This window comes from Miscanthus floridulus, chromosome 11, assembly GCF_019320115.1.
Source record: "Miscanthus floridulus cultivar M001 chromosome 11, ASM1932011v1, whole genome shotgun sequence".
NCBI lineage: Eukaryota > Viridiplantae > Streptophyta > Magnoliopsida > Poales > Poaceae > Miscanthus > Miscanthus floridulus.
The window spans coordinates 44,411,637-44,425,861 of record NC_089590.1 but is presented as its reverse complement, the minus strand read 5'-3'; the positions used below and the strand labels follow the sequence as shown (position 1 = coordinate 44,425,861).

At 46.9% G+C, this 14,225-nt stretch overlaps 1 protein-coding gene across 1 annotated transcript; it reads right to left on the bottom strand.

The window, feature by feature from the left end:
- Nucleotides 1-2,466: 2,466 nt before the first annotated feature.
- Nucleotides 2,467-2,880, bottom strand: LOC136491860 (uncharacterized). The gene has a single exon (XM_066488076.1). It carries the CDS (start codon nt 2,878-2,880, stop codon nt 2,467-2,469), a length of 414 nt encoding a protein of 137 aa, XP_066344173.1.
- Nucleotides 2,881-14,225: the final 11,345 nt, after the last annotated feature.

Genomic DNA, 14,225 nt, shown 5'->3' with positions numbered 1-14,225 from the left:
AAGCTCGACTGCCTTCTTTGCAGTAGCTGAGACAAGCAGTTTGTACTCGATCCACTTGGAGAACTTGTCGATGGTGACGTACATGTACCAAAAACCACTTGGCGCTGGCTTAAAAGGACCAATCATGTCCAGTCCCTAGCATGTGAAAGGCTAGGAAGCTGGGATGGTTTGTAGTTCTTGTGCCGGCACATGTATTTGCTTGGCAAAAAATTGACATCCTTCACAACATCGGACGAGATCTTCTGCATCGGAGATGGCCATAGGCTAGTAAAAACCAGCTCCGAAAGCTTTGCCGACCAGGTTTCTCAGGGACATGTGGTTGCCGCAGGAACCAGAGTGAATTTTGAGAAGTAGTTTCACTCCCTCTTCTTGGGTGATGCATTTTTGCAGTATCCCTTCCTTGGCACTTTTCCTCATCAAGTTGTCGTCCACCAGCATGTAATGCTTGCTTTGATGGATTAGGCGTTCGGTTTCAATCTTGTCAGTGGGTAATTTGGCGCTGAAGAGGTACTTGATGAACTGCTCCCTCCAATCAGCAACCGGCGAAGGTACTGTAAGTACCAGCTGCTCGGTGGGGGGAATTTCCTGAACTTCCTTCACTTCCTTAATGGATGGCACCAAAAGATCTTGAACGAAGACCCTAGGCAGAATCATGGCCCGAGAAGAGCCTATCTTGGATAGGTGGTCGGTGAGCTGATTTTGATCTCGTACCACGTGGTGGTACTCGATACCATAGAATTTTCCTTCAAGCTTCCTGATTTTGGCGCAATATGCATCCATCTTGTCACTAGAGTAGGACTAGTCTTTGTTGAGCTAGTTGATGACCAGCGTGGAGTCCCCGTATACCATGAGGCATTTGACGCTGGGCTCAACAGCTATACGGAGTCCATGGAGACATGCTTCATATTCGGCGACATTGTTGGAGGCCAAAAAATGTATTCAGAGAACATATCGGAGCTTATCCTTGGTTGGCGTAATGAACAAAATGCCCACACCAGCACTGTTGATGTTGAGGGTGCCATCAAAATACATCACCCAGTGCTCGGGGCAAGTTGCGACGATGGGCTCTTGAATCTCGGTCCACTCAGCAACAAAGTCAGTGAGCGCCTAAGATTTGATGGTAGGCTTGCTTCTATATTTGATGGAGTAAGTGCCGAGCTCAACAGCTCATTTGATGATGCGGCCATTGGCCTCTTTGTGGCGAAGAATGTCCCCCAGAGGGAACTTGGTGACCATGATGATCTTGTAATACTCAAAGTAATGACGGAGCGTGCATGACCACGACGATCTTATAACAACTTCTGAACTTAAGGATAATGAGTCTTGGGCTCATTAAGGACCTCACTGATGAATTAGACTGGATGTGCACCTAATAGGCATGCCCGACCTCCTCGCGTTCGACGACGATAGCTGTGCTAATGACGCGAGAAGTGGCGGTGATGTAGATCAGTAGAGTTTCATCTAGTCGAGGCATCGTCATGATTGGAGGCTTCATTAGAAACAACTTGAGCTGCTCAAAAGCTGTTTCCGCCTCCTCTGACCAGGAGAAACACTCGAAGGCCTTGAAGAGTTTGAAGAATGGTAGTCCCTTTTTGCCGTGGCATGATATGAAGCGGATTAGAGCAGCCATGCAGCCCGTAAGCTTTTGTATGTCCTTTACATAGGTCAGATGTTTTATGTTGGTGATGGCGGAGACCTTGTCAGGGTTGGGTTCGATGCCACGAGTGCTGACAATGTAGCCCAGTAGTATACCGGATGGAACTCTAAAGATGCACTTTGAAGGGTTCAGCTTCCATCGGTACCTTTTTAGATTGGCGAATGTTTCTTTGAGGTCGGCGATAAGATTGTCAGTGGTCTTAGACTTGACAACCGCATCGTCGATGTAAGCTTCGACATTGCGGCCGATTTGCTGATCGAGGCACATCTTGATGGCCCTTTGGTAAGTCACCTAGGCATTCTTGAATCCAAAGGACATGGTGGTGTAGCAGTACACACCGAAGGGCGTGGTAAACGACGTCTTGATCTAGTCTTCTTCCTTGAGGGAGATCTGGTGATAGTCGGAGTAACAGTCGAGGAAGGAGAGCAGTTCGTAGCCGATGGTGGAGTCTACAACCTCGTCTATCTGAGGCAGACCGAAGGGGTCTTTAGGGTAGTGTTTGTTAAGATTAGTGTAATCAATGCACATTCTTCATTCTTTATTCTTTTTTCAATGAGAACAGGGTTTGCTAACCACTCAGGATGAGACACTTCTTTTATGAATCCTTCAACTAGGAGCCATTTTATTTCTACCCTAATAGCCTCCTTCTTGTCTGGCGTGAATCATCGGAGTTTCTACTTGATTGGTTTGGCGGTCAGCGAGACATTCAAGGAGTGCTCGATCTTCTCCCATGGTACCCCTGGCATGTCTGCAAGTTTCCAAGCAAACACGTCGGCATTGGCACATAGGAAGGAGATGAGCGCGCTTTCCTATTTGGGGTCGAGGTGAGTCCCAATCTTCATGGACTTGGAGGGGTCATCGAGACCGAGGCTGACTTCCTTGGATTCTCTGGACTTAGCGGAGGCGCGAGGAGGTTCTAGCGATGGGATCTCCAGGTCATCGGCAGGCACTGTCTTGGCGTCGGTGACCATGCTGACCATCTGGATGGAGAGGTTGGTGGCTTCGATGAGGGCGAGACTCTCTGTCTCGTTGGCCTTGGCGATGGGGAGGTTGGCCCGTAGGGCCAGGACTCCTATAGGTGAAGGCATCTTCAGCACCAGATAAGCGTAGTGCGGTACAACGATGAACTTGTCCAGAGCTAGCCAACCAAGTATGGTGTGATAGGCGGTGTTGAAGTTGGCGGTGTAGAAGCTGATGTGCTCAACGCGGTAGTTGCTTGCCATGTCGAACTGCATTGGTAGGGTGATCTCCCCAAGGGGTTTTGATGCCCTACCAGGTACCACACCCTAGAAGGAGGAGTCCGAGGGTGTGAGATCTGTTATCCCAAGGCCCAACTCCTTTAGGGCTCCGGCAAAGAGGAGGTTTAGAGCGCTCCCACCGTCGATGAGAACTTTTCTTAAAAGCACATTATGGATGGTTGCATTGAGGACGAGGGGGAAACACCCTATGAAAGGGATATCCGCCCACTGGTCGGCCCTGTTGAAGGTGATGGGGACCTCAGATCAGGGGCGATAGCTAGGGTTGGCGGCAGCATCTTCTGCATTCACGGCGAGCTTCTGTTCTCTTCTGCTCTCGGTGGAGGCAAGGCCCCCGAAGATGGTGGCGACCACCTTATCGTGATCCTAGAAGACATTGTTGTTTCCCCTAGGTGGTCGACAGCCTCTAGCTCCATTGTTCCTGTCGTCATCTGGCTTTTTGGCCTAGAACTCCTTAGCCAAGCCAAGGCAGTCCTTCATCTTATGCTTGGCATTCTTGTGGAGAGGGCACGGGCCATCGAGTATCTTTTTGTACTGCTCACTGTAGTTGCGCTTGGTGCAAGGTTCATCAATGACGGCGATGATGTGGTTTGGCCGGTGGCGGCGATATTGGCCAGATTTGGATCCTTCTGACCGATCACGGCCGCTGTCCTGATGATGACTACGGTCGTCGTAGCAGCGGTTGCTGTGGCGCCGGTCGTCGGGGCGATCGTTGCTGTGGCAAGTTGGGCGATGAGTGCCCACATCCCCATTGAAGCGCACCTCAGCTTCCTCGGCATTGGCATATTGGTTGGCGTTCGCGATCATCTCGCCAATCCCTATGGATGGCTTGCGGTTGAACTTGGAATGAAGCTCGTGGTGATGGAGTCCTTGGATAAAGGCGGTGATCACCTCAGCTTCCGTGATGTTGGGAATAGAATTCCTCATCTCGGAAGAGCATCTAATGTGGCTACGGAGGAGCTCAGACAACTTCTGGTAGATGCAGTTCAGATCATGCTTGGTGCCCGACCAAGTACACGTAGCCACATAGTTGTCGATGAAGACTTTTTTAGGCTCTTCCCAGGATCCGATGGAGTATGGGGCAAGACTTGTGAACCAGTTCATGGTGGTTGGCATAAGCATGACGGGAAGATAATTTGCCATGACACTGGTATCTCCTTCGGCAGCGCGCACAGCAGTGGCGTAAGCCTATAGCCACTGTGTGGGGTTCATCCTTCCCTCGTAGGGCTCGACCTTGGTGATTTTGAAACCACAGGGCCACTAGAGTGTTTGGAGTGCCCTCGTGAAAGTTGGAGGCCCTTTGGGGTTGTCGGGGCCATGATCTGCAGCGTTGCCGGTGTTGAGCATCTCGAGAGCTGAGTCCGGGTTACCATACTCTTGCTCGTACTCTTAGGAGTGGCGTACTTCTTCTTCATGGCGACCGAAGCGGCGCTCGTCGATACGTCGTCGTGCGTCTTGGAGATTATTGAGGTGCACTCAGATGTCCTTGTCGACCTCCTGGTCATGTTGGTGAAGGTGCTCGACGTAGTTGTCCCTAGCTCCCCCTTGGAGGGGTTGCTTGTCGTCGCAGTGCTGGTCGGTGAAGCGACTTGGGTGGCGATCAGATCTTGGCGTGGTTGATCGGTGAATCGAGCTGGTGGAGTATGAAGGTCTCTGATCCTGGCGGATCTCGTTGACCTTGTAGTGCGTCGCTTTAAGCATGGCGATGACCTTGGCGACCTCCAATGTTTGCAGGAGCCGGGTGAGCTCGTTGGCGGCCACGGCCAGGTTGGCGCTTGGGGTCTTATAGGCGATGTGGCCGTCAACACGAATGAACTCGTCATCGAGGTTGCGTTGGAGTTGGCGTGGCCTTCCTTGCAAGTTAAGCTGAGCCTCAGCCATAGCAAGGGCAGCCTCGTTAGCTCGGCGCTGAGCACGGTTGACGTTCCTGTTGATGCAGGCGGCGCGGTCCTCCTCGGTTTCCCCTTCCCATGGGGGACTGTCGACGCTGACGTTGAATATTGCGCCGCCACGGAAAGGAGGGAGAGGGAGTAGTTCGGTGGTGGTTTCGGCGACGGTCTCCGTAGAGCCTCGGGACTTGGAGTCCATATTCTCCTCCAGGATGGTTTGGAGGGATGCTCTAGAGCATTGGCCAACGTGCAGCATGTTGACGGCCGGTGGAGGCTGGTCGGCAAACTAGTCGGCGGGAGGTTGGATATCTCCAACCTGGTTAGCAAACTTGACCCTTAGGGCATCCTGGTAGGTGGCGACGACGTTGGTGAGCCCGAAGGGCAGAGCCGCAACCTATGGAGTTTTTCGAGCAGCCTCCGATAGATCTGGATCGGAGGGTGGTCGGCGCTGAACAAGAGTGTCTAGAGCCGATTCAGCGATGGAGAGGCAATCGGTGAGCTTCTGACCAACCTGATCAATGGATGCGATCAGATCATCATTGTTGATCTGCCTCCTCTGGTAGCAAGGAAGCGAGCGGCGAGTTGTCGATGAAGGCGACCTCGGAGGCAGTTCCGAGATCGGATCTGTAGTCGTAGGTGTTGAGGTGATCGGCGCAAAATCGATCTGCGTCGGCTCGATGAGCTCTCCGACTCCGTTAGTGTTGATGATCCATAAGATCGATCTGATCGTGAAGATCTGGCCGGACTGCGGGAGGGACGAAGAGCCTGTGGAACGTACCATCTTGTTCGATATAGAAACAGCATGCACAACCCTACCTGGTGCGCTACCTGTCGACAGAATATCGTCGGCAGTCCTCCGAGGGATATCCCATGAAGGTAGATTGATCGACAGAGAGGCGTGTAATCAAGAACAAGAAGGCAATAGAGACACATGCGTTAGATAGGTTCAGACCGTCTGTATGACGTAATATCCTACTCCTGTGGTCTGTTGGATTGTATTGGCTATCGTATGATATTGCGTGAGTTTGGAGGGGGTCCCTGTCCGTCTTATATAGTCCGGGGGCAGGGTTACAAGTCGATTAGATCTGAGATATAACCAGAAAGTAATAACAGATTACAGGAATCATAGGATCATACGTATCCTAACAAATCTTATAGTATCTTCAGGATATATTCTCGGTGTCTTACGAGAGGCACCGAGCAGTGTCGTGCTCCGCAAGGTTTCGTCTTGTGGGCTGAGCCGTCCCTGGAGACACAGCCCATGTGATCTGTTGTGGGTATCTGAGGTTGTACTCCCCACAGAAGGAGATCGAGAGGGATTCGGCGGCTTCAAAGAAGGAAAACGGCATCATTCTTTCCATCGTGAGGAAGAAGATGGCGCAGTCACTGACATGCAGGGCCATCTCGTCAGCGTCACATGGGGCGCAGCTGGGCTGTCAGCCAGCCAGGAGAGGGAGAAAAGAGGAACGGCGCTGCTGCTTGGCTGCTGGACCGTCTCATTGGGCCACGGGTGCTGAAGCTAGGCCGGCGTCAGGTGCCCATGCAGCACAGCGCTGTAAGCAAAGCCAACAGGCCAAAAGAACTGAGAGGGGGCACATTCGTTTTCCTTTTCCTATTTCTGAAAACTGAATTTTTCAAAGCCTTTCAAATCAGTTTTGAATTCAGTTTGAATTTCAGACCAAAACACTGTTAAGTAATCTATTGCTCCCCTTGTGTGAACGCACTGCAGGGATAGGTGACATCGTAAAGGGCTCCTTGTTGTTGCACTGTTGCAGCTGTAGGGGCAGACGTCGAATGGCTCTCCTGTCGCACAGTAGCCACAGCAGGGGCAGGCGCCAAAGTCAGCCCTGCTGTCACATCTAGTCACTGTAGTAGCATGGCAGCCTGACATGTCTGTGTACTAGGATTAGATGGATAGAGTTGTATATATAGTTTGCCACTGCAACTCAGTAAAGAGAGAGTTCAGCTTGCCATCTTCTCTGCAGAGCTCCGACCAACGCTAGAGCTTGTGTTATGTGTGTGTGCTCTGTTCTCTCTCCCTTCTTCTACCTCTAGCCATAGTGTGTAGTCGACAACGACAGTGCGTGGTCAGCAACGGTGGTGAGTGGTCGACTCACCCGTACCGGAGATCTCAAGAGCTAACAAACACACACACAACAAAAACACCAGTGCACCAGCATGTATGCAACATCATGTATCTAACCTTATGATTGATTTTAATTTAGCAAGAATTATTATTTCCCTATATTTCAATGCTCACATAATTGCGTTTTAAAATCATAAGCTATTTCAAAAGAATGCAAATTTCAGAGTGTTACACCTAAGGGCTCATGACTTCGACCCTCTAAAAATACACGAGGGTGAAGCTAAATGAAAAGCCTAAGGGCTCAAGACTTCGACCCTACAAAAATACACGAGGACAAAGCTAAATAAAAAGCCTAAGGGCTCAAGACTTCGACCCTCCAAAAATACATGAGGACGAAGCTAAATGAAAAGCCTATGGGCTTAAGAGTTCGACCCTTCAAAAATATGGGAGGCCGAAGTTAAATGAAAAGTCTAAGGGATTAAAACTTTGACCCTCCAAAAATACGTGAGTGCGAAGCTAAATAAAAAGCCTAAGGGCACAAGACTTCGACCCTTAATTTAAAAATACACGAGAGCGAAGCTAAATGAAAAGCCTTAAGACTTCGAGCCTCCAAAAATACACGTGTGAAAGACACTCCAAAGATACGTGAGGGCAAAGCTAAATAAAAACGCTTTCCCATTCTTTTTATGTGCAAATGCATTCATCGTATGTGTCACGACGTTGGTCCAAAACATCCATTCACCGCATGAGCACTTGGTACGAGCCGAAAGGGGCGCCTTAGCACCGTAAGGCTCCATGACATCCGCAAAAAACATATTCAACGAGATCAACTAGTCAGCAGCCGCAGATTGCCACATGCATCTTTTTCAATCCCTATGTACACAATGATATCAAAAGAACTCAGTAACTTTAGGTTGCCAAAAATTACTCAACCGAAGCATAATGGTAAAGGGTCCCCAAACAGAACGATCAAGACCCGAAACAATCTATTTGCTTTTCACTTGCTCGAGCAGCGTCTGCAGAGATGTAAAGCAAGTTGTGCATGGAAAGATAACAGTTTTGTTTATCTGCAGCGATTGTAAATTTGTCAGCGGTCCTCAAATGTTATAGAATCGTAGAGGACAAAGATAAATTGTACATTATGCAGTTAACGGTGAGGAGTGATGACTGGTGAGCGAAAGAATCATGCCTCACAATTTTTTTTTTTTTTTGCGATGAAAGAAGAATTATATTAGATAATAGTTAGGTACATCAACACGTTACAAACACTCTTGATTACATAAATATCCAGAAACTTATTTTCATCTAGATTGTACCCATGCTGTGAATAGCTCCAGATCTCAAAATCAAACATGTACGACGCTTTGCAGTATGGATGACCGCACAGGCAAACACTCGGTAAAATGCCTGAAAATAAATGCTCAACGAACGACGACCAACATTCATGTAGACGGAGTTAAGAAACTTCTTCTTTCTGGTGTCTTCCTTCTTCTTCTTTCTGCCACCGAAAAATGAGGAAGACCGATCCTGAAACGTGTTGGCAAGGGCTACGCCGCCGACTTTGACATCCATGACTACGCCTTCAATAAACATTTCAACGGGGGGAGGGGGTCGCCAATGATGTCAATGTCATCAACAACACTTTCACCAACATTTTGGGGTGGAGGAGACGTCATCGGCATCTTTGACAACTTCATTTTCACCAATATTTTAGAGTGAAGCGATCGTCATTGCCATCTTTGAAAGAATTTCTTACAAGCGCCAGCCAAGAGGGGTTGGCGCGGAGTGCATTGGACATGCAATCCGCTCGAAGACAAAAGCTTTGCCTAGCACCCATGAGTGAAGGCTTGAAGACATGTCACGATCATCTACAACTATTTTGTCCACGTCAACTGCTTCGCCTGCATCAACTATATTAATGTCTTCGGTGAAGGCTGATTCACGAGGAGCAAGCGGACAAGGACCGGGTCATGGAGGCACGAGAAAAGGGTGCATCAAAGACCAAATGAAGACAAGTCAAAGACTAGCTAGAGACAAAGCAGCCCCTAAACTATCTATGTATAGAATAAAGTTGTGTACTGTAACACCCTAAAAATTTGACCTAGTTTAAAAATCAATAAAAATTTAAACTTTTTAAAACATTGCATAGGAACTAGAATATATAATCAACATAGGTAATATTTATAAATAAATTAACGTAGGAAAACAAACTTGATGTGTGAAACTTTGTGTAAGAATGTTTGCTTAACTTGTTGAACTTATGGTGGTGCACTTTTGCATACTCATGCATTCAAATTTGAATTCAAAATCATTTAAACATATGCATATATAATCTGGGAAATAGAAAAGAGAAAGGAAAAATAGAAAAGTCACTTGGGCTCAATCTCTCCCCCTCTCTCTCACTCAACCCGCAGCCGCAGCCCATCTCTTCCCCCTTCCCTCTCTCCCTCCTCCCCGCGTGGGCCAGCCCAGCCAGCGCCGCAGCAACCATGGCCCAGCTTTTGGCCCAACCTCGCCTGCGCCCCTCTCTTCTCTCCCTCTATCCCGCTGATGCCCGAGCCCCGCGTGTTAGCTCCGTCTTCAACCTCACGACTGGCAGCTATACGCGGCACAGCCGCACGTCAATGCCCCGCCAGCTCCACCTTGGTCCCAGCGAAGTGTTGTTGTTTATTAATGTGTCACTTGTTTCAGTACTTAGCCACCTATTATAAACCTATATCTCCTAACTTTACTAGGTTGTCATCCCTAGTGATGATGCCAGAGATATGTGTTGGTACTACGTAGTATTACTACTAGAATAACACTAAGCAGTTCTTTAGTAATTATGTGACTAGAGAGAATATATATAAATCTATGAATGAAAAGTATCCGCAAGTGCACAGATAATATACCATTGTAGCATTTTACCCGAGAGTATTCCAGGTATCGTTATTTATATTTTTACCACTGGGAAGGTCTAGCATGGACATGTATTGATAACTTATACTATTGAAGGAGAAATAAACCATAGCCATTACTCTACTCACAACAGGATAAGTCATAGGATAAGATATGTATAAATGATGAGTAATAATAAGAGCACTCCTTTCTACATCGTTAGCATGGTCAGGTAGAATATTAGAGGAATAATTCCTAAGTCATTCTTAATTACAAGTCAAAGCATACATTTGATTAGTGCAATTACACCTAGTAATCATGGCTATCATCATTATCATATCTACACATAAGGGATATTACTAAGGAAGATTGAGGGCAGATCTTGTTCTACCTTTGTAATCGGATCCTATGTGCACCTATATTCGGGTAGTGGACTACAAAGGACTCAATGGAAGTGTCACATCCGTGATCTATCACATGACCCAGAATATAGGGTGTATTCATAGGTAAACAATGTATAAGCACCACGCTTACACAATATCGACCACCCACCCCGTGTACTTTAGAGTGAGCGCTATACGACCTTGTGCATAAACATAATGATAAACTAGCTATACTAATTATATAATCAAAGTAGACGTTAAACATCATAACGAAGAACATGAATAAGTTGAACATTGAGATTGTCATAACAATTGTAACTAGCATATAAAAATAATGGAGAAACAAGAGAGAGAGGGGTACAAAGTTTATACCGAACTACGCTCTTGACAAGATCAAGAATCCAAGCGAAGTCCTACTTGTCTCCCTCTAGATCTATCCTAACTAGCTATGCTATGGCGGAGGAGCTCTGAGGAGATTAGGATTTCTGTCTTCTCAAATGACTTGATGACTTAGGTTATGCCTAGGGGGAGAGGCAGGGGTTGGATTATATAGCCCTGAGGGTCCAACATGTGCCCTTGGATCAAACCGACTTAAGCAATGGCCTAGATGCATCCTCAAAGGCGGTGGGAAACCAACATAGCGACGAGGCTAATAGGTGGGGTCCATAGGGGCTGGACAGCCCCACCTGTTAGGGGGTGGCCCTCCGCTTCGGTGACATGGCTTTTGGACCCTTCTAGAGTCTTCCCACGTAGGTACAGCGGCGGAACTCCGTATTTTCCTTTGACGATTAGGTCCTCCTTGGCGGTTTTCTGATTAAACCCTGCTGGAAACACAAATTCACCAAAACTTATGGAATTTATTAGTTTAAACCCCTAAACCTTCATTGGTGATTATATTTATGCCCGTGTGCATGTTTAATTGATGGTTTATATTGGTTGTTAACTACCGTCAACATAGAGGTAAACGGCAACATGAGGAGACCATGGTACCCCATGGCGCCCTCTTTTCTCCTCTTCTCCCCTCTCCTCCCTCACTGTGAACTCGTCAATGCCAACGCCATGGTCGTCTCCATGCCGAGCCACCGGAGTAGCCACCAAGGCATTTCGCCGTGCGCATGGGCAAGCACCAGCTGTGGCGAAAGTGACCTGATGAGGTCAACCATGAGCGCGCGTGGTGGATAAGAGCAGCCGAGAAAAATATCTCACCACCGGGACCGACATAGCTGGCCTATAAATAGGCCTAGCCGGCGACGCCTCTCCCCGCCCTCTCCACCATCCGGTCCGCCGAGGGCAGGAACACACCATCTCCCTCTCTATTCCACCTCTCTCCTCTTTCTCTCCACCTTCTCCCAATTTCCCCCAAATCAGAGTATGTCGGCGCCATTGGTGTCGACTTCTCCCTTCACCCCCGCTGTGTCTTTGGTCGATTGGAGTGATCGGTGAGTCCCAGAGCCCCTCCCCTATCTCTTTTGCTATCTAGTTATTTGTCTCCCCCTCTGTGTTGCGCTGTCCCCGCGTGCCCCACTCCACCGAGCCACCATGGCCGTAGGCCATCACTGGCAAAGTTGCCCAGGGCACCACACCACCCTCACCACTCACCACTCACCCGCACTCACGTACACGCAATTGGTCGCGATGGTAGAGCCTCGTATGGCCGGGTTCGCTGCGCCGATGAGCTGGGCCTCCCTCTCCCCTATTCCCGCATCACGGTGGTCACCCCATCCATCGCAGTCTCCCTCTCCCTCTCTCTCTGTCTCTGACGTGTGGGCTAGGTACATGACAGCGTTGCCGTTACCGTCGCCTCCCGTCTGTCCCTTCCCCTCTCTCTCACACACTAACGCATGGGCCCTAGGCCATAATGCCGCTGCCACCATCTTCACTGACATAGGCAGAGTGGCCCACCTATCATCCGCATACACACACACCACACACACAGCGCGGGGTACACTTTAGAAAACGCTGGGTACACCCGGCTATTGTACATATAGAGCTAAAAATACATCTTTCTAGCTTAGAAAAATTCCTAGAAAATTTGTAAATAAATTAGATGCATTAGGGAATTTAATCATGTAGTTTGCTTATATTTTCATTAACCAGAAAATGCATATAAATTTCTACCTAGTTAAATAGCTATAGAATAAACTTCTAAAATATATAACTTTTAAACCCTAACTCCTTTTTACATGAAACCACCTCTAAAATTCATCTAAAATCTAATCCTATCATTTGCACCTAGTACCACAATATTGTTCTATGTTTGGTTTTGCCCTTTCTTTTGTGGTTAGCGGTAGTCTTATTTCGATCGATACACCCGACAGATGATGGTAATCGTCAGGAGGATGAGGACCCAAATTTCATAGACGTGCCGGAAGGTGACAACGACGAAGGCAAGTCCTAGCTCCTGTCCCAACCATCTTGCTTTAAACCACTAAAATGCTAAAACATGACTATAAGATTATTATCCTAGAATATGAGCTCGGTTATTGTGATATGAACATTGTTGGAATAAGATAAATGTTTATCTTGTTACTTTATGAGCTCCATGTTATGAATAGACTTAGGGATAATGATAGAACTTAAAATTGCTAATTCTAAAACTAAACCCCAACAGGGGAAAGTGGTGGTAAACTATGCAGGGATGCCTAGAAAGGATTCCTATGGGAGATACTTGCCTCGGTCACATAAGGACCGGTTCGTAGTCCCTCTCGCCTAGTGAGATATTACGTACAACCACATGTCTATGGGTAGGCTTTCTCACACCCCGTTAGATAGAAGTATAATTTCTACTAGGACATCGGTGTAGGCAGTGAAATATCAGGAGCTGACATGGTGATAGGTTTCTTCCGTGGTCCTATTGACGTGGATGCTATGTGATCTTCCACATTAAGCTTTTGTTTTTTTGGCCGCGTTCGAGCCCATCATTATACCACAGCCAATCTGTAGCGACTCTAAATCTATCGCTATAGTCGTGATAGCGACCGATGTATAAGTCACTGTAAGTGGCGTCGCTATAAGTCTATAGCGACCGACAAGGTTTATAGCGACTGATAGTTGGACGCTAATATTTATACCGACCAATGATTTGTGACATGTTTTTAGCAACCAATGGTTTGATGATATCAAACTTTTTAGCAACTAGTAATCAGTCGCTATGAACTGGCATAGTTATATATATTATATATAATATTAATTTCATATTAACCAAATTTCAATCCTAATAAACATCCATAACATGTTGCATTATTCATCAACTACATACATATGTATACCATAGATGCCCACAACACTCATCAACCACATTATTAGATAAATGTATCTCTCAAGTCTTCATTGAAGCCAATATTTAGCAATACATCAAGTTCTATCATCTTGATCCATGACAGGTCATCATTACAAAACAAAAAGCACACAAAAACCTAGCTAGGTCTAATGGCAGGCACAAGTCATATGTTTGCTTGCACAATCTAACTAGATTCACTATAAAATGCCTCAACTCCATCTTATCAAAAGCAAAATGTCATATGTTGGCTTCCTGGTGACATTATCCAGCATCATGTACACCTCCAAGGCCTCCCTCCACCTGAATACAACAACACAATACACACATAAAGTTAATAATGGGACCTACATAGGTAACAAAATTCAAACAAAGATGACCTCACAGTTTATATTCATACTCAAAGATGACTAGCTTGCATGCACAAGTCAGAAAAACTCTAAGCACTTTGTCCCTAACCGAACACAGAAGGGAATGGAAAATGATACCCAGCCAACCAAACAAAGTGCTATTCATTACACTATTTTTCATTACACTGTAGCCAACCAAACAAAGAGTTCAGCCTGAAGTCTGAACATGTGGAGCTGAGTTAGACAACAGGTTTGATAGGAACAGGAGATGATAAATTCAGATCAACGTAAAGTGCAGTGCAAGTTAATACAAAGCATAAGTAACCTGCATGAAGGTGCATAGTTTAGCAGGCACTGAAATGATCAAGTCTGGAGAGTCAAATATATCATTGTCATTTGGTTCTTTTTAACTGCATAGAAGTTGTGAAGTATCCCTACTTTGGGATTGGC